General features: G+C 48.2%; 1 protein-coding gene across 1 annotated transcript in view; it reads right to left on the bottom strand.

Moving 5' to 3' along the window:
* Window positions 1–14441: 14441 nt before the first annotated feature.
* The window catches only part of LOC119447886 (basic salivary proline-rich protein 4-like), a 14714-nt gene continuing 7601 nt past the window's right edge, over window positions 14442–21554 (bottom strand). The window contains exon 4 of the mRNA XM_037711515.1: window positions 14442–14471. Within this exon, the coding sequence (XP_037567443.1) occupies window positions 14442–14471 (30 nt within the window). The remainder of the gene's footprint in view (window positions 14472–21554) is intronic.

The raw sequence follows: 21554 nt of genomic DNA, 5'->3' as shown, positions 1-21554 counted from the left end.
CGCGATTTGTTTCAGAGGTTACCCCCTTTTTTATTTACTCATTTCACTGGTAAACGACCCACAAATATTACTGGAATTGTACACTTGATGAAATGTTAAGCTTGAAGCTCTTAATAGTAATCTTGCTTCTTAGGTTTCAACGTCATATTTATGAAACTGGGAGAAAAATTAGGAGACGTCGCGTGAGTAGGCCTGCAGCAGTTCAGGTGCCTGCTGAAGAAAATGCATTGAGAACAGTTTTCAACACTCAAACACAATTTATTTACAAAAGTAAACACTAATTAATCGACTTTATAAGCTCTCAGCGAGGTTATCTGGTCAAAATGTGGTTGCCCTACTGCACGCTCGTACTTGCTACAGTCTTGGTAGCATAACACTCAACTGCCTTTTCAGGAGTGTTAAGCCATCGCAGACAGATGCGGAGATGTGTGGACACAAATCGCTCAATAAGTTTTCCAATCACATCTTCGTGCTGATAACATTTTTCCAATCACATCTTCGTGCTGATAACATGGGTTTTCTGGCAAGGTTACATTCTTTCCAATAATTTCCTTCAGCGCTTTCAATGGTGTTTCTCATACAGCTCAGATCTTGAGCTTCAGCAAAAGACTTGAGAACACCGTCACATTAAAAAACAAAGTCCAGAATTTGTCTGCTTGCATAAATTAAAATTTGCCGCCTTGGACATATTCATTTAGTTGAGAGAGATGGTGTTCCTGTCCAGGTTCTTCAGCCGCTAGCATGCACAAGCGCAAAGAGCAATGTTCCATAGTGCGGATAATCGGCTTTAACAAAAAGCCTGCCAAGTGGGCGAGCACATATCTTCCCCAAGGGAATACTTCTAGAATAAACCTACGCCGTTGCAACAAGTCAAACACGGCGATCACACCATACTTATAATCGCCTTATAATCACTATACTCGCGGACAACTTTCTGTGGCAATGAAGGGAAAGCTACGGGCGCGTGGATGCTGCACATGTGTTATCGCGCCAAGTAGTCCGGCAGCGTTTGACAGTGCTTTTGGTTGCTCGGAACGGACGCTGAATCGACGCAGCTTTCACGTGCGACGGTTTCGCGTTTGCCCAGACGCGGAAGGGAAAATCCACAAAATAAGTAAACTTTTACGCTCAGTAGTTTGTTCTGTCTTATTTAACTGTTGCTAATAAGCTGTTTACGTTTTCTCTTCCCCAGCCTAAACCAACGTGGTTTAAAACGATGGACTCTTTTCAGAACCGCTCTCGCTTGTGCGCGCTTTGTCTCCGTAGCTTTCCCTTCATTGCCACAGAAAGTTGTCCGCGAGTATAGAAAAGGCACGCCAACATATACAAGCAACTTCTCTGAAAATGAAAAGGATTACAAAGGGACATTATCCTTAACAAAATCATGATCCTCACTCGCATATCTTCGTTGTGTCCGTCGGCACACAGCTGTCACGTTTTACTTGCGCAGCCCTTTTCTTCCTTCGTTCAACGTCGCGGGGGTAACAAAATATCTGCGGCTCTTTTGCGGTCGATCCAGTGCACAGAGCGACAAAGCAGCCCGTCATGTTTCGCTAACAAGCACGAAAATCAAGGGACTACACAAAACACGACCTCTCGCAGACTCGCACCACAACGCCACAAAGAAAGCAAGGGGAGCGCGCGTCCGTTCAGCTCGACAGCCAGCGCGAATTAAGAACCAACATGGCGCCGAAAAGCCAGAGCGCAGTGTTGCCAACCAATTTTTGGAAAATACCCTACGTCATAGTCAAAATTAATATACTTTACCCTACACAATATTTTTATTACTCTACATTTTACCCTAAGCATAAAATTACACAGTGTAATTATAATAACGTACAGACTATACTTCACAGTACGGCGTGACAGACGTGCGGTGGCGCTGAAGTCGGTAGCAACTAGGGTGCCTCGATGCCCAGCGCCGCCGTTCGGCGCTGGCATCGAGGCACCCTAGTAGCAACTGTCATCGAAATAACTATATAGAGTAAAAAAAAAAAAAAAAAAAAATCAAAAGCGAGCGTACACACCTTAGCCCACATCGTCTCCCAGAAGTGGAAGCGGGAGAGCAAAACAAATTAAAGTCTTTATTAAGCAAAAAACTGTGGTGTGGCTTGCTAGTCCGGTGTGGGTTGTTCTGGAAGTGGCCAACACAAAAGCAAAAATTTACAGGACGCTTCAGCTTCGCATTTAAGAGTGGAAAGCGATAACCTTCAAAGATCCCTGATAGTTTGTCAGGCTTTCCGGTAACTGCAGCTTTCTTTTTTCTGCACCTTCGCCTCGGCGCGCCGCTGACGAGGAGGCGAGCGCCATTTGGATGGTGTTTCTTGCAAGGAACCCCGACCGGGGCGCGCCGCTGTATGAATGTTAGAAAAGCTGGAAAAGGGGTCCGAGTTTCTGCGTAACAGAATTATGTTTTCGCGTATATTCAAATTACAGTCCGACGCTATCATACCTGTAGGTTGTGGTTCAGTCGTACTTTACGATTTTTCTGACGCATTTTAGTTTGAGAAATTCAGTTAGTTCACCAGCGCCTTTGCGCCACGCGGAGGGCCTACGTGCTTAGGATGGTTCGGGATGATTTTCTTGGCCTCGGACGCCGACGCCGAGACCAACGCCGGATTTTCTGCGACACGGGGCCCTTAACGCGCGTTAAAACATAGCAAATCAAAGAAAGCAAAGCAATGCCACAGGATCGAAATAGAATTTACGGTGATATTATACAGCTCCGCTGGTCAACCACTTTCACAGAGTTGAATGGCCAGTGAATTTTAAATGCGAAGCATTTCTTGGTGAATATTTGTCACTTTAAAAGTATCTATCTATCTTGCTGCCTACTCCTTGGTGCTCTCATGTTCGTTTCGTTAACTTGGTATATACCAAAATTGGCATAGTATGACAAGAGCGTATGACGAACATAAATGATAGGTCATTAAATGAACGTCATGACATGCGTGTCATGTAGGTCATGAAACAGCCGCCTACGTCTTCAAGGCTCTCATGGTCGTTTTGTCAACTTGGTATGCACCAAAATTTGCAAGAGTATGACAAGAGTTATATGAGCAACAGCACGGCATAGCGCTAGCAGACAGTGCACGAAACAGCGTGCAACGTTAGCGTGCGACGTTCTCTATGCGCCGAGCCAACAGAGCTAAAATGGCGCGAACGAAAAAGCAAAACACAAGCAAAACGCAAGCTCCGCTCGTTTCCAAAGGCAACGGCAGGGAGACCAATCACCGTGCAGGAAAAAGGCGCGCAAGACCGTCTGCTTGGAGATTGTTGTGGAAAGGGGTGAAAAGTTGGGTTAAGTGCAACGCGATAAATGTCTCTCAATAGAGGACACCTCAACCGCGTTGCACAGGGGGGATGTGGGATTGACAGTTAAGAGGAGAGAAAGATCGCAGAGGGAGCAGCAGCAGCATCCGAGGCGCCGGAGGCGCGGGAAAGGGGGGTCAAGGTTTAGACACGGTCAGTGAGGCCAGTGTCGTCAACGAAGCTCAGGAGGGCACGGTAGAGCTTCGTGTGACTTGATGAGCAGCCCGAGGGGTCCACGCGCGGAAGGGGGACTCGCGAGGGGTGAAGAGGTCGCGCGCCGGCGGCAGAGCTGAGCCGTGCTCCCTCAAGGGCTGAAGGGTGCCTCGATGCCAGCGCCGCCGTTCAGGGTGGTGCCATCCTTTGACCGCCCCGCGCGGCCGCGTCGCCGCTTTCTCGCTGCGACGCCATCTTGAATCACAGCGAGCGGTTGCGATTGCTTGGTGCCAGTGCTTAGTTCGAGGCACAGTACGCGCGGATGCTTCGCTGACGCTTCTACTTGCTGGACAGTGTTCAGCCGCATGACTGACGAGCTTGTCAAGCGCATCGAGTCGACATGAGGGGTTGTTGTGTTCCGAAGTGCGCCGGATCGACGCATAGACGTCAGACTCTGCCCAGGCGGCGCTGCGGAAAAACCCGCCACCAGCGCCCCCATCGCAGCCTTGGCGCAAACTGAGTAGTGCAAAGAGAGCTGTCCGCAAGCGAAGCTGCATAGGCCACAATATAGAGCCCCGTCTTTCGGTTTTGTAAAGGCACGGTTTCCTAAAAATCAAGGACCTGGAAAGCTTCTTCCGCCCATCCACGCTTCGGAAAGGGAGCAGAGCGAAGTACGTGTACAATGTAAAAGAAGTTTCAGGTGTTATTTCGGCGCGCTGCAACTCGCAAGTACGTACAGCGAGCATCGTACAACGTCGAGTTCGAGGCAAGCACTCCGACGTCCGTTCTCTAGCGCCTAAATGTGTTAAATTTGGGTACGTACATAATGTCAAAGCGATGAAGTACATATATGATTAAGTCAGGTAACTATGTAGCTTACGGTCAGTGGTACAAAGCTCGCTTTATCAGGGCGGACGGCCCTGGCGACCTTCGCCTTTTCAGTTGCGTTCTCGCTTCAGCTCTCGCTTCCTGGGCGTTCGAGCGTGTTATCGCGCATCTTCGAATGTTTTCTTCACGGTTGTCTTCCGTTTGTATTTACTGCAAATGGAGATACGTGCGTGTCCGCTTTCGCGGGATACAACCGAAGGCAAAACAAACCAGCAGACGCTTAAAACAACACACGCGCACAAATTAATGTAAAGAAACGCGACATTTTTTTTTTTTCTAAACACGTGCGTTACTTCGCAATTACTCATCCAGTGCTCCCACAGCAACTTTATTGCTCAGATTACAAAAAGAAAGAAAAACGCTGTCAAGAGGGCTCAGTGCATTGCGAAACGTGCTCGTTGTATCGAAAAAGCCGAAACTAGAAATAAGCTCGCGATATCACAATTCCCTAGAACATGATTTTGAATTCATAAAGGAACCAAAATGTTTGGTTAAATTGACCTGCCAAATCTCTCCGTTACACTTGCTGAGTAAAGTGGAGGCGGACGTGTGTAAACAGGTAGAAACATCGATGGCACATACGCAGGATGGTTCACAACTTTGTTTATTCTGTTGCCAACGAAGAGGCGGCTGCAGATTCCTCAGTTTTCGCTTGGTTTCCATAGTCCCCCGTGAGGGCTACGCAACACAATTACAGCAGAACAACATTATCACACTTTCTCATGTGAGCGGCTGTGTTGTGGAGAATGCGAGTAATTCGCTTACCTAACACGCGAACGGCCCGTATCTAGCGCTCTCTCCTTTCTCCTTCATACGACCGCGATGGAAATCGGTAAAACTGAACGTTGTTATTCAGTCCTTCACGTTCACGGCAATTTACAACGCAACAGTAACGTCGATTGCGGCGTTTCTTCGTAGCGCGCGGAGCTGTCGCGGTTGCCGTCGTGCTCGCCATCGCCATAGAAGGAGTGAGCCAACAAGAACTTTACGGCAGTTCGGCGGCACGTCCGACTAGCGGAGAAATTCCTGTCATTCTGGCTGTTAAATGCGCAAAACATTCGCAATATGAACCAAAATTAAGTTAAATCGTTGTTTCGCACTCGCTAGCTGCTTAGGCAACTTAGCAAGGGAGTCGGACTTTGCACTACTCAATTATTACCTCTTCGCACCGACAGGTGGCGCTACGCGTCTTGCAAAACTCCAGAGTCTGACGTCTATTTTTGCTTGCGAAAACCAAGTAGACGGTGGCGCACCTAGAAAGTCTACGTTGAAGCTTTCTGGCCGGGCGCGCGCCGCCGCCGGCGACTGCGCAGAGGACTTTCAACATAGCTCTGAGGCGAAAAAAATATATAAAGTGAAAAAGCGCGCGCTATCATCGTCCAATCGGAGATACAGGAGAGAGAGAAGCGGCGTTGATCAAAGGATGGAGGTACTTTTCTTATATAGGGACTTTAGTCGTACTCACTCACGGTAAGCAAGCGCGTGCCGAGCACTCCCGCGTTCGTCGTCTGCTTCTACAGCTCTCTGCGTTGCCGCTCATCATTCCAGCGTACAATTCCACTTCACTTCTGTCGACGTAATGGGGAGGCCGCGTTTAGGGGGTTATGAGCCATTGCTTAAGGCAATATGAGTCCATTAGCGGTGCATCACTGCATGCTTCGCACCTTCCCCGGTTTCACGATAGTGGAGCTGCATTTCGCTCAATGGGTTTGACACTTACGCATAATTTTTTTAAAAACCCCTTGGTGACACCAAAAAGGTTTTAAAAAAAGAAACTTGGGTGACAGCAAGGATGTTACTCCACACCCTCACAGTGGCTTCCATGACAGTTTTAGGCATGTAATGATGTTCGTAATGATTCATATATATAGTCGAACCCGGATATATCGAAGCCACATATAACGAATTTTTCTCCCACTCTCCCCTCCCCGTTGGCGCTGAGCCGTGCTCCCTCAAGGGCTGCAGAAGATAGCGCCAGCCTTTCCTTTTCTCATAACGAACCACTTGGTAGTAATTGGAAAGGGACTTTGCCTAGATGTAGCCCCTATGCTCAAAACGTCGTGTACTGTGGCGCCACGACGAAATGGATGAGCGCAATTCCCACACTCTCCCCTTTCAAACGTCGCTCCCACCGGGCTGACATGGGCAGTCCTTCGGGGCGCGTGCAAGCCTCTGCTCAGCCCGAAACTTAGCCGTTAATTATTGCCATTAAACACTGTCATGCACAATGTAAACCAAATAACACTGTCGTAGGCGATGTGAAGACACCAAGTAAACGGTTACATGCAGTAAATACGAACTTCGCCGCACTGCGACCCCTATGACCAAAATGTGCTACAGCATGGCACCGCAACGAAATGGACGAACGCAATTACGACAACCTGCATGTCGCGTCACATCATGGTATCCTTACGACGAAGTTGCTGGCCCTCGTTTTCACGGGCACGCTACTCACTTTGGTCTCAGCGACCTGCGCCATGCGACGCATTGTGCTCTTCGGTAGGGCTAGCCTGACGTTCATTCCGCAGCGCCAACTTCAGCATCCCGCTGTCCGTAGCGCTATATTCCCACACAAACCATGTTGAGCGCACAGCGTGCCGCTCTCATATATATATATATATATATATATATATATATATATATTGCGGACAGCATTACGACTACGAAAACACGCCTATGACACCGTAGCTGAGTCCCAAAGAGCCGCCACACAATCGCCAAGCAAGTCAACGGTGGGCCGCACGTGCCCACACCACGTGCTGACAGACAGGCGGCTCGTGCTCGTGAATCGAATGACTGGCACGCGACAGGTGGTGACGTACGAGAGAACGACGTTCGAAGAAGCGAAATTCGAGGGATGTTTTTTGTTGAGTGTGGTGTCCATTGTTATGCCTGGCGGTCCTTCGGGACAAACGATGCCTCACAGACAGACGTGCAGCGTCACCGTCATCTGGGACTAATGGACGAGCAATTAGATCCCAGGCTGCAATGGGAAATCGGCCTCGTATGTCGCTAAAACGGCAACGTCGCTCTTGGTGTGTTTCCATGAAGCAACAGCACCCGCCCAGACTACGACGGGGCTCGGCGGTAGCTTCCGCGAACGCGTCTCCTGACTGACAAACTGACCGTCACGGAGAGGCCACTAATTCTTGCAAGGGGCCAGCGTCAAGCATTTCCGTGGGAAAAGCATCGCGTTTAGTTCCCAAGTTGCCACCCATTGCCTGATATATAGGGGGGGGGGGGGGGGGGGGCGAGCAACATTAGAGGCGGTGCCCGGCGGAACGGCACCACATGATGGGCCGGATTTTGCGAACAGTCGACGACTGTGATTGTCCGCAAAGAACCACAGTGAAATCCCTCGACCGAATGAAAGGGGGAAATGAACTGATGAGAAGCAGGGCTTGAGTGTTGTGTGGACGCTTAGAGATGTAAACGCTCGGACATGCAAAGACGTTAGCATTAGCATGTAGACCGCTCCAAGAATAATGGAGCCCTTCGTGATAAATGTCATGAACATTTGTATATAAAATCCTGTCACGGCACCATCCATGAAACCTTCGTGGCAGCTCGGACCCCCGACTTTAAACACTATCAAGTTGACGGACACAGGTTCGCCCAGCATACATTATTTCTTTTTTTAGAAATGGCTGCCGTAACTGTTGGTTACTATATATATATATATATAGTCACGAGCTCCCCAACAGGACGGAAAGAGCGCGAATAACCATGGGGATCGGTACTAGAGAAGGAAGACGACGTTCGGCTGGCTGCCTTTGCACTGGTCGCGAAAAACGCCAACCGTTTCGATTGATCTGCCCTCCATATATAAATAAACGCTTCACGCGTAACATTTGGTGGAGCTGTGCGGGATAACTCCCGACCGACAAAGGTGCCGCCCGGACAAAAGCCATCGACCGCCACCATGCATCATGCCTGGAGACAAAGATGGTCCCAGTGCTGCATCGGCAGGACCAGCCCCGATTAAGTACTGCCGAGAGCTCGTGCCAATATATATATATATATACTTGAAGTCTATTAATATATCCTGCGTCGAGTGGCCAGATCCGGAGATAAAGACGGCGCCTCGTTGTCTGCGTCAATGACAAATCACGAAAACAGTGCGAAACGAAATGAATTGGACCCGAACGCTTTGGGGGCGCCGGACACAGCAGCAGTTCCTCAAGGCCGCGCTTAGACAGCGCAGTACGCACCGTAGCCTGATTCCCTGACGACTCCCATGCATGCCACGATCGAGTGTTTGCCAGGAGCAGCGTGTTTATTGCGCGCACACTGTTTCGCACGGAGCACAGCATGGTGCGGGAATCGGCAGCGTTCGTAGGCGAGCATGGCCGGCGACTAACTGCTGCGCCAGACGAGTTAGTAGCATAGACTACGACACAATCTGTCCGAAATAATGCCTGAGGTTGAAGGGCACTGCATACCCCTGGTAGACAGGATAAGATTGCTAGTACTTCACCTTCAAGGCAACCGAGCAAATCAGCGTACCTCGCAAGCACTATACACAAGAGTAGATAACACGCTACGCTTCATAGGAAGGATCTCCAATAAACACGGAGGGCTTCGAGAGAAGGAGCTAATTCTGCTCATCCAAGCTTTTGTCCTAAGCAAAATCACCTTCGCACTACCATATCTCTCACTCTCTACGAAGGAAGCCGATACTGTAAATTGCTTGACCCGCTAGATACACAAAATCGCTCTTGGTGTTAGAGCATCCACACAAAGCGTGATGGCCACAGCCACAATTAATAGCCTTGAAGAATTAACCGAAGCACATCTATCATCGCAATATCACGGACTCTCCACCACTGAAGCTGGGCGTGAGGTCCTGAGACAACTTCACTACGCTCCACCACTCAGCGAGAACAAGAGACATCAACTTGCTCCGAACATACACTGCCAATACCACATCCAACCCCCCTACCCAGAAACATGCACCCCGAATTTCATGTCAAACGCCGGAAACTTCGAGACAAGGCGCTAAAACGCAGCTATGGACAGGCGGAAAGTGTCTACTATGTGGACGCCGCAGCCTATAACACTAAACATCGTTATGCTCTAGCGGTCGTAGACAGCCAGGGCCACACTGTTCGTTCAGCATCAGTCAAGACCACCTCAGCGGGCGACAAGAGGCCGCCATTGCACTCGCATCGGGGCTACCTGATTGCGATGTCATCATCAGTGACTCGAAGACTGCTATCCGGAACTTCAGTAGCGGCTACATTGCCAACCTCGCGCACTCTCTACTTGTCGCTCACCCACCGAAAAATTACATCGCTCTCATCTGGACTCCAGCACATCAAGGACTACCAGGCAACGAAATGGCTCATGCCGCTGCTCGAGGATTCACGGACCGAGTGGACGGAAATGTGGGCCTTACTCTAGAACCCAATGACTCCCAACAACACACCAATAAATACACTCATCACATTCCATGAAATTTGCACACATTACAAACACCAACGCCTAACGTATCCACCTCTCTCTGTGTCGAGCACGCGCCAGAGAGAAATATTGTGGCGCCAACTACAAACTCGCACTTTTCTTACCCCACGCCCTTTGCACTTATTCTTTCCTGACACATACCCGACACCCAAGTGTCGCTTCTGCCCTGTCCAGACAGCAGATCTCTCCCACATCATGTGGAAATGCCCCATCAAATATCCCCCCCCCCCCCACCCGCAACCTCAAACCATTAATTAGCGAGGATCTGTGGGAGACTGCCCTGTGCAGCTCCGGTCCCACTCTGCAGGACCGAGTCCTGAGGTGGGCTGAGGAGGTAGCGGAGGCCTACCACGACTGGTAGGCGGACGTCTGGCAACATAAGGTGCTTAGACTGGAGCACACAGACCTCCCTCTCTCCCCCCCCCGGCCCCTCCCCTTTCTTAAAACGCGAAAGAAAAGTTCATTCATTCATGCGTGAGTCTTCATTATGAAGGTTCGTTATATCCATCCAGGATAAAGCATTGAGTCGTGAAAACGAGACCTTAAAAGCGTGGCTGTGTAGAGGAAATTAAGGAGAATTAAGATCACTTCGTTGTATTCACCAGTTTGCTACAACCCGTTTTGTTATAGCTAGGTTTGACTACAGCTTAGCCGACATGCATTTGACCTATTGCCTAATGCAAGAACTAGCGAGCAGTGTGGTTAGTGGTTGAGCCCATAGTTCGGTATGCTTGAGCGTTCTCACATACGCCTCCCGTAAGGAGCCACGTGACGACAGCAAAAGTTCTCTTTTAGTGACCCTATAATTGCTTCGCTAATAAACAAAATATTTGCCTCGATAGGCATCACTTTAGAAGCACTGGAAATAGCGTAAAACTAATTTTTGTTGTATAGTACATGGGCTACAAAAAAAATTTCATTATCAAATATTTGCGAAACCGACATTTTTTGGGGCACTTGGGATAAACTTTACATACAAGCAAAAAGAAAAAAGCGCGCGAATATGTTTCGAATATACATCTCACCGATAAAGTTGCAAGAGCAAGTAACACACTGGGCAAACAACTTCTCTTTGGGCACACGGCACAAGATCAGCCTTTCCGATGCCCGTGTCATTCATTGTAGCCGTTTCTTTGCTTATTGAGACAAACCTAGGCTGAACGTTTCTTGCAGTAAATAGGTTTTTGACTATACGCTTCAGATCTAGCAGTTCCTGAAGTATCTTTTTCACGCATTCATGGCCTGGTGTTCATTTTTTTAAAGACACTTTTCGCAATCTATGTCGCGGAGCCCCCAGCAACTGCTGGATACGATCAATTCTTTATAACTGCACGAAGTTGGTGCTTTTCTGTAGCTCTTCTAAGCATCGTGAAAATTCCTCAGTCTAAATGTAGGCCGTGCAGCAGAGCTCTTTAACTGTTCGAAAAAAAAAAAAAGAACACTCAGATTCTTGGCGGACCCCGGCACATTGATATTTCACTTTTTCGGCGATAAAAAAAAAATCTCAGCATATCAGAAAAAAATTAACATAATGTGAGGAGGCGCTTGCGCGTAGTGACATTTGTGTCGGCCGATGGCGATGCCGTATAGAGCGTAACGAAATGGCCGAGGTATGGCGAACTCGTGTTCTTGTAGAGTTCACGCGTGGTTCAGTTAGTTATTTCTTGTTCGCTTGCATATTGTGCACGCTGAATCATACAACAAAATGCATGGCAATGCTTTTCGAAACGGCAGCTGGGGCCTTCACCTCACAACATATTTTCGCGTGCGGCCTATTCATCATGGTCGGTCTGCGAACAGAACTTAAAATTCACTCTGGGCATGTTTGAGGGCACTAATGCAGCTGCGTGCAAGTTCCTGGCCACTCGGAACATTATCATAATAGTTGGTTTCGTTTTCTTTATGAAGCTCTTAAATCCCTGACAACTAAGCTCACGGAAGCAATTCAGCGCCATATTTCTCCATACGCTAAAAGAACGTTCCCGGGAATTGATGGTTTTAAGTTTCAACAAATACTCAAGAGTAGGTCACTTGATTTTTGTTGATTAATAAGTTAGCATAATAATAAAATAGACCTGCGCAAGAGGACAGTCAACAGTAGTTGGTTGCATTCGCGTAGCACACTTTTTTTTTAACGCTTGACACAAATTAGCTCGGCTGACGCAAGGTAGCGGCAATAAATGCCAAGCCATCGTCCAAGAGCGGACTCGACCAGGCTGATTATTAGTGAGTAAGGTCGCTGTGCTCACCTGTCGCACCGTCCGTGGTTCACGAACTGAGCTGCTCGCGCCACAAAGCCCGAGTTCCTCCGCGCTGTGTCGTACACGGCGAACCATTCCACCTCATTAGAAACAGTCTCAACATGGTCCCAATCGGTGTGGCACAGGGTGCGGTTGTTGACTATGCCAGCACTAAGACTGCAAATGAAGCTGAGAAGAGCAGGTGCAGACCATTCCAATATGCAGATCTTTCGGATCGTCGCGCTTCGCCTTACCGCTTCGCCCACGACTGCGACATCTTCGGGGGGACTGTTACAAGCGCCAATGCCAAGCTCGCTGATGCTTCGGTTGAGCCGCAGCGACCGGGAAAGAGCTGGAAACCACTCGACTGATCTGCCCGGAGAGTGTCCGAATATGAACTGAATGTGGAGCTTTCGGAGCGCAGATGTGGTTGTTATGTAATGAGCAACAAGCGAACAAATCGTGCTATCCCAGTGCTCTATTGTCAGGCTCAAAACATTCAAGTGGGATAAAGCAGGAAGCTGTTGGAACACTCGTAGGAAGTTGGGCTCACTGGTGATCGGATAATATGCCTCAAGTTCAGAGCAGCGCTTGCAATCAGAAAGCGCCAATGTGTCTATCACGCAGGGAGCTTTGAAGCAAACTTTATCTTCACTGCCGCTTAGTTCGAGTTCCCTGACGACACCAGCCAAGTGAGCGTATTCTATCTCTTGCACGTCAATGGTCACCATCTTGAGGCTTCTGTGTTTTGGCAAAATGCGAAAGAATGATCCCCAGTGCTCCGCATTCCAAATGCCGAAACTCAGCGTCATATATTGCAGCGTGTTGTTTTGCGAAACCGCTTCAAGCCATACGCCTATGTTACCAGCAATCCCTGTCATCAAATAGTCATGATGTGTTGAGGCAAGCGTTGAAAACTTAAAGTCTCCCAATACTTTGTTTTCTCTCAGCATCCGCGCTCCCAGCTCAACGCTTTCCGAATCCAAAATGAAGTTGTCGACTTCCAAACTCCAGATTACCCGATTCTTAAGCATACCTTCGAAAATACACTTCAGAGTGCCATCGAAAAAGCCTGAACTACCGTTCAACACCAAACGTTCTAGGGTAGCGTTACTGGCAAGAAACTGAACGAAAGAAGTTGGGTCTCCTCTAATTGCAGCGCCACCTAACGACAAATCTCGCAATGTGGTTTTGGCTTTCAGCGCTGTAAAGAAGTTCTGTGCTTGGCTTCTTTCTAAGTGTAAGGTCTTCGATAAATGAAGAACAGTCAATGTTGCTGCAGTTGGAATAAGTGCACAAATGGCTGATGAAACCAGTGAATCACTCGAGGGATCACAGGATTCAAATTCTTCGAGGCATTTCAGAGACAAGAGAACATCGTAAAAGCTTGCGCTGTCAGCCCGCCAGGGACCTTCTACTATCAAAGATTTTATAGAAGAATTGCCGTCGAGAACTTTCCGAAATACAGCTATGCGACATTTATCGCATTCTTCACTGGATGCGTACACGGGCGGAATATGCACGGACGCCACGCATCGATGAATCTTGAGCAGCCAATACAGCACTGCGGCCGCGCGATGTAGATGGCATTCGGTGGCCGAACGAAAACATTTGTCAGGCACGTACACCAGGCCAATTTGCCTCCCGATTTCCGGCAACTCGCGCAACTCCAGTTGAATCCGACAGAGAAACTCGTTCCACACGGAAAGGTTGGATACAATTTGGCATGTCGTTTCCTCGCTCGCCGTGCAAGGCATACGGTAGTCGATGAGCGTTCCAGTGAAGATGCCTCTTGCGCCGTCCAAGTCGACAAGCAGGTTGCCGATTTCGTCAGCGTCATTAGTGTCCATGAGCATGTCAGCGAAGAATTCTCTTGCGCCGGCCTCCAAGTCGACAACCACGTTGTCGATTTCCTCGGCGTCATTAGTGTCCATTTAACCTGCACGAAAAAGTGCGACGTTTGACATGAGAAGACGGTGGACTTTCTTAGAGGAACAAAATAAATAGAGAGACATAAAGGTTCTTGATATAGAAAACGTGACTCTTTCTGTCTTGTCTGTAACCGCCCACAAGATGTTTGGCCTGTCAAGTGGGAAAAGGTTCTGGGATATAAAGGCAAATTAGACAGAAAAAGAAAACTGAGGACGGTTACGAGTCTGTAACGCGAATGTTTAAGCGTTAGCCGCTGACTCACAGGTAAGAATACTTTATAGAAATCTTCAACTTCATCGCCTCTATTTTATGTCTAGTGTTACGGCTCGGGGTAGCGTTTAGGCCAGGATATATCCAGGCACACATACGCCCGGGAGCAGGAGCGACAGGAAACACAGTTTATTTTAAATATTCACACTGGCTCCATAAACAGGAGCCCCCATCCATGTAGGATCAGTCTAAATGTCTGAGCTCATTACGTGTCTGCGCACACGCATCACCGCACACGTCAGGATACCTCACTGCAGCAAAGGTGTCCACTTTTAACACAGTCGCATTCCCTTGGTGACTAGACTAGGGAATCTGATAACTGTGTCTCGGCCAGTCGTAGTCGTCGAACCGTTCGCAAAATCCCTCCCGTGACGTTGCACCGTTCCGCCGGACTCCACCCGTAAGGTTGCGCCACGGCAGCTCGATGAAACATGAAACGCACGAGGTGCGGCCTGCCATGTCGCCCGAAACCGGTGTGAGGCGCCTAGTTCTCCGCGCCACCGCAGCGGCGCCACTGCTCCTGGACAGGCGCGAGTATGGTAGCGTTCCTTTGGCGGCGTCCGCGTGCTTCGCGCAGCGGCCGCGCTTCGCGTTTACATTATATTGAGGCGAGAATTGTGCTTTCTGTTTTCAAAATACAAAAAAGAAGCTCGAAGCTGCCTACAAGGATATAAATATACCCAAGAGTCGGTATTGGGCCGCTAATATGCTCACAAAGGCCCGGACGGCGCACCTCTGCCGCTGGTTTCGAGCCTTATGACCATCGTTTAAGAGAACTGGCGAGTTCTTTATCGAGAAGCAGCACTGCTGATACAGTGAGCACTTTTGATGAGTGTGCTGATTTATTTGCCTTGCTTGTTTGTTGGTTTAAAATATAACAAACGTTAAATGAAACTTCTTACAAATGCGTGCATAATGACATAGGTTTGTATAATAACTATTTTCTGCTACATTTCTTTAGTTTCACCATTCTAGAAAAATGGGGCAGATAGCAGTTTATAAGGGATCGTACATTCAGCCACATTGCCGGCGTGCGGCATATTTATGTAAAGACGATGCAGTGAAAGAAAGTTTAGCGTGAATAGAGCAACTACAATGGTGACAAGAAAAAAAAAAAAGATCGAGGGAGGCTCTGCCAATTGTTATTTTCTTTTATTTAGACGATGTGAAGCCATGGAAAAGCGCCTCATCTAACAGATTTAATATCGTACTACCTTCCGTGACGGAGGCTTGTAGTCGAGCTTTAACCGCTCCACAGTTGCATTCAGGTCCAGTTCGCTAGTAGCGGCAGTCACAATTGGTTTAGAAACACCTTCGAACACACCAATTAAGAACGTGTCGATCGGCTCCCAAATGCTTCATTTACTACCTGTTTCCTGTCGCGAAATGCCTTTCAACCATGGTTTACGGCGTTCTACGTCGCACGGAAACTCGGGGTACGTACCGGATTAATGGTTCTTGCGTTAGTAGCACACAGCCACGTGCAACACAAGGACCTCGACACATTTATACTACCACGTGTACGGACAAAATGCGTGCAAGCGAGATGCGAAATCTTGCCCGCAGCAGTAGCGCCACCCCTAAAAGAGCGGCGGCAAATGTCAACTGTCGCTTCACTGCTCCGCCCATACTTCGCCACGCGACGTGGCAGGCCGCACCTCGTGCGTTTCATCGAGCGGCCGTCGTCGCGCGATTGCTCCCGCATACGGCGCAACCGCGTGATAACCTGGGCCGGTATTTTGTAGCGATGCCTTTCCGATGCTAACGCCTTTTCGCGCTTGGTCAGTGGTCAGAGCGACGGTCCGCTCACGTTATCAACGGGATCAGCTGGCCGAGAGCGGTGGATGATAAGACTAGTATAAACCATAACGCATCGCTACAAAATACCGGCCTGAAGTCGACGCAGTTCCCTCGACGTTGAACCCCCCTTGCGCGGCATCTCCGCGACGGTCAACTTGCAGCAACCCGGGAAGGCCTTCACAGTTGCCTTGCGTCAGCAGAATCCGGTGGTCCAACGTTGTAACCTTAAAGGGAGTTTTGCTTGTTGACACGTCAACAATCGGCGCCGGGATTGCTTCGTCGCCCGGGCGGGCTCTGATGAAGGGTGTTACGATTGGCCTGTAACAACTTGTGCAAATAGGATAATCGAAAGACCACGCCTAATCGAAACGCAGTGTGGATCACAAATTTGCTATGGGTGTATGGGGTGGTTCCCGGTCTGGCTGGCGCCCCGCAGTAATTACGGGCCCCTTTGTGTGCGTGCGTGACAGGAGGGGGGGGGGGGGGAGGCGCCTTCCGTGAACTGTACGAGTGTCAAGAGACCCCTTTCCACGAACCAAACGGGACCCACGCGTTGCCGCCAGCGGAGGCAAACACGTGCGACGTCGCCTAGGAGAGAGGGAGCAGCCGCCAATCACCGACCCAACTCAGCACATGTCGTGTGACGTTGGCGTGAGCAAAATCCCTCGTACGATTTCAGCGGGCCTATCTTTAAGCGGCCTCGCAATGTATCCTTTATTCTCTTATTTTTAACGTGATATGAATTATATGGACACTCCAAGCGGATTTCTGCCGTCGCTGTCGTCGTCTTCGTAAGGTTCCGTATAAAGTCCGAGGGTTTTAAAATCGTCGCCGCGTGCCGTATGCTGTATGTGCGAGTAAAAGCGCACGCGGGAGGCGCGCTTTCACCGAGAGGGACCGCACGGCGGAGAGCAAACGCGACGGCTCCGTCGCGCGAAAGGCCGTGGAGGGATGGAGGCGAGTGAGGGGGGAGGGTAGAAACGCACTAGCAAAGGGCAGAATGCGACCACAAGGATTTAAAGACGCACAAAGGATAGGAACAGAGACGGTAACATTTTATTACATAAAAATGCAGGGTTTACGCACGCAAGCAGGAAAAATGGCTGGAAATTCAAACGCAGCTCAAATGATGAAGCTATTAGCGTAGACGCCTTGACCGAAACGCATTGTCGAGACAAGCAGCCGTCTATTATTGACAATTTCGTATGAGAGTTGCAAAAGAATGACTGGGACAAGGAAGGGCGAAGACATGCTGATTAGGTGAGGTATGAAGTGCTGAAGTGCTAAGGTAACAGAGACGCCTAAGTACCATTTATAGATTAGCGGCACATTGGAAAACAAAAAGACATGGCTTGGAGTAGCTCAGCTATGGACAGGTAGTGATAGCAGAGATAAAAATAAAGAATTGATTGATTACATTAGATGTGATATAAATGAGTTCAAGAAATCGGACCAGGTGATATTAGTCGGAGACACGAATGGGCACATGGAGAATTTAGAGGGATATACTGATTACAACAGTTCTCCAGGGCGGATTTTGTGCGATGAACAGAACAGGGAGAATCAGTTTCACGTACAGGTAACATGAAAATGCGGAAATGGGTAGTCGTGCATCGATTACGCCTTAGTCTCAGAAATGGTCTACGAACGACTAGACCAAATGACACATGAAGCCCAGGTAGCAATCATAAACGTTTAACCTTAAAACTAACCAAAAACACGAACCAATAGTATCAGAATTTCTAAAAATTAATGAAAAGCAAATAACACAAGAGGAGGAAATGCAGGCGTTTCCTACAACAGTCTACGAATACAAAGTACTGTCAGACGTTATGCAACAGGAGTTAAGACACACAGGGCAGAAAATTGTCAGCTTGGAAAGAGGAAACACGTTAACGCATGTTTCGTAACCAGCGTGATTCTAACCCTGTTCGAGAATATCACTATTATTGCTTCGATAGCCCAAATACGTTGTGGGCTCTCTCGCACCGCTGTCGGTGCGCAAGCTCCAGTATGGCGGGCCACCGAACTACCACCGCGGGTTCGAGCAGCAGGAGCCGCCTTGCATACAGGGCGCCCTGCACCGCCGGTATCAGCTAGGGGAAGGCGACACCGCACACGCCGCAAGGGAGACCATAGGCGAAGCTTTCCGGTAAGAACAAAGAACATTAATTAACTGGGGCTCCTATACAAGTTTTAACAACAGGGCAGAATCTGAACCTAATTGCTACACAAAACAAGACCACATGGCCGCCGGTGGCCGATAACGGCGGACCAACGGAGAAAAAAAAAAAAAAAAAGTCGCAGTTTCGTCCGAAAGGCGAAGCATCGACTTGCGATAGCAAATTAGCAGACACCTATACGAAATAAGGTCAGTAGCTTTATCGGCCGTAGAAAGTTGAAAATATTCGCTTACTAACTAAATAAACAAGCACGGTGTCACGTGCGCACAGGTAAACATGAACACCAGTGGCGTAGCCAGAAATTTTGTTCGGGGGGGGGGGGGCTCAGGTTGCAGCGCGACCTCCTCCTTATCGAATTTGTCGAGGAATCAAATACATGAATAATAACTGCATTGCCAATGCCATTGTTTATTAGATGCTGCAAACGAAATATTGAACGCTACGCACTGTGAAGTAAAATATGTATTTTTTCATAAAAGAATATATTCGTATGTCCCAAAAATTGTGGCAGAAATAACTGATATCAATGCTGCCGCGTTTTTTTTTTTTGTCTATTTAATAAGTAAAGAAAATATCACACGAAGTTTAGAACTATATCAGTTTGAAACCAGCAAAGCAGTGCCTGCAGCTGATATGAAAAACGTAAAGGCCATGAAAGAAATAAGTTGAGGACAAATATTTTGATGAATATTTGTCATTCAAGAACCTTGTTTACATTTTTGCACATATGCAACGGCCAGGAAGAAAACCTCAATGACGCTGTCCTTAGTTGCAATGGATTGTGCAGGAGCTGGAGTTACCGGTCGTGTATTGCAATTGCACCGAGTTCATACTCGTAACAGTGAGTACAAATAAAAAGTAGGAGTTCTGCAAAATGTACATTAGAAATGCGAATATAGAATGGAATACACAAATGCGAAGATACAATTCGCTAAAGGGCAACAAAGAGTCACTGGAAACAAAGTTCACTGCTTGTATACACAAAACCTAGCAACAAGATATTTAAATATACGTCTAAGTCTACAATAAATCTACGTATTTAAGCAAACGTCAATGTATATAATGCGTCAAACAAGAAAAATAAACATGTTGCGCAGTCACAGATAGTACACTTTATGCACAGAAAGACAGATAATCTAGGCAAGAACAAAACTATGATCGCAGAAATCGTGATATGTACTCGGGCCATGCAGCGGTCGCGACAGCACCCTACAGGTAGAATAATAGAGGAATAATGCAGAAATCAGTACGAAAATGTGTAATTTGCTTGCAGATCGGCAACAAATATTCTGCATCTAAAATTAAAGAAGGGTATTGCTTGGTTTCAAAAAGGAAATAAAAGCAGGTAGCTAAAAAGGAAAGAAAAGGACAAATGAAATCGGCAGATGATGCGGCAAGTTGAACTTCCCAAAATCAGAGTGTGTTTTTGGCAAACGCCGCGCAATTTTGACCACGCAAGGTCGGTCAAAATTGGTTATTGATGTCCTCGTAATTTTCGTATTCACATAATAATTTTGATCATGATGCTAACTATTAGAATAAACGGCGACAATTTCTGTGGTTTTAAAAGCTAATGAACAGTCATACATTTTCATAATTACGAGCTTATGGACGTGAAGGAACAGAGATGTTTACTTGCATTGATTTTTGCTGCTTCGCTATCTAAAGGACAAACTTTTCTCGCCGGGAAAGTTGAGCGAAGAGGTCAATGGCTTCGGACACGTTGATGCCGACGTCTCTGTGGGTGTATAGAAGCGCCAGGCTAACCATGCGTTCCACAGACATTGTAGAGCGCAAGTTGTTTTTTAGTAAACTCTTGTTAAAAAATATTCTCTCTGCGCTGGCAACGGTCACTGGAAGGGTGACTAGAATCTGCAGCAGTTTGTACACATTTACATAGAACCTGCAGTCGCATGAGACAGGGCATCTATTCCGGTGCTAAAACCTAAAACACTCCCTCGATGTCGTTGGGATCCTTGTTTAGGTACCTTGCACAAACGATAGGCTGTTCGATTCCAGCGATGTCCGTCGTTTCGTGAGGAAGTATGGAGAAGCAGCCTGCTTTTGCTACTATAGCTTTCTTTGATAATTTCTCTACAAATTTCTATAACTTGGTTTTGTGCATCTGGGCTTAAATACGAGGCATTACTGGGGCAACTTTCCAAATGGTTCTTGAGATATGTATCTCCACAATCAGCTCGCATGCGAAGAAGCGCTCTGAAAATACTTGTATTTTCAGCGCGGGGGCTATGCTTAAATCCACAGGGCCACTGTCCCTGTGGCCACGGAGAGCCAATCCTTGTCGCCCGCAAAAAGAATTTGCTCAATAATTCTCCATTTACTTTCTTCTGTTTGCTCATATTTTACTTTGCCTGCCCTGGTCCAGCTGACCGATCACATTGGGCACGCTTCCTGAAAATGTTTGGAGAAAATTATCAGCTCCTAGCTCACAGTCATGGTGATATTTATTATTTTCGTGTGTGTGGAAGATTTCGAGCGCGTGCTTTCATTTCTGGAACGGCTTGGACACGAGGGCTCCAGTGCATGCATGTTGGCCCAAGTTTATAAGAGCATTAACCCCATAAAGTTCCAGACTTGAAAATCTTTTAAAGCTCGCCTTTGGAAATGTCAGTGCACCTTTCGCGTCAAAAGTTTCGGAATTGAAATCCATGCACTCCGTAGATTCCGCGGCCGCTGCGAGATGCCGCAACGCGCTCGCTCGCTATCGAAAAGCCCTTGAAAGTGTGTGCTCGGATGGGGCTCCTTGCGTTACGGGACTACAGGTGCAAGGGCGTTGCCACGAAATCCAGCCCGAGTTCGCAATGTGCGTGCCGAAATGTCTTTTCGAGCGTGAAAAAGACATTGTAGACTGAATCCAGAATGATTCCCGGCGTCAGTGGTAGTTTTGGTCGGCGGTGCATGCCGGCACGAAAAAATTTCCGGGGGGGGGGGGGGGGGGGCTGAAGCCCCATCAGCCCCCCCCCCCTCCTCCCCCTGTCTACGCCCCTGATGAACACATCTCGCTCGATGACCGCGGGAGCTCGTCAAAACACTGGAGTGATAAAGCACACCAGTGGCAGCGAGCAAATTGGCCTTCGCGCTGGCTCGCACTTCAACAGGAACTAAACGTCGAAAGCGCAGCGCATAGCTAACGGCCTCGGCGAATGCACTTTGGCCCATCGCAGATCGCTTAAAGATGAGGCACCCGCGGGCGCACGCTTCGTCCGCGTCGCAGATCGCTTTCAAGATAGCTCCGTGAGCAGCAGCCGCGTAAGCAGAACGCACCCTCCCCCCCATGTCTCCGTCTCCTCCC

The sequence above is a fragment of the Dermacentor silvarum genome, chromosome 1 (assembly GCF_013339745.2).
Source record: "Dermacentor silvarum isolate Dsil-2018 chromosome 1, BIME_Dsil_1.4, whole genome shotgun sequence".
Taxonomy (NCBI): Eukaryota; Metazoa; Arthropoda; class Arachnida; order Ixodida; family Ixodidae; genus Dermacentor; species Dermacentor silvarum.
Note: the sequence above shows the minus strand (reverse complement) of the source record. Positions and strands in the feature narration are given on the sequence as shown.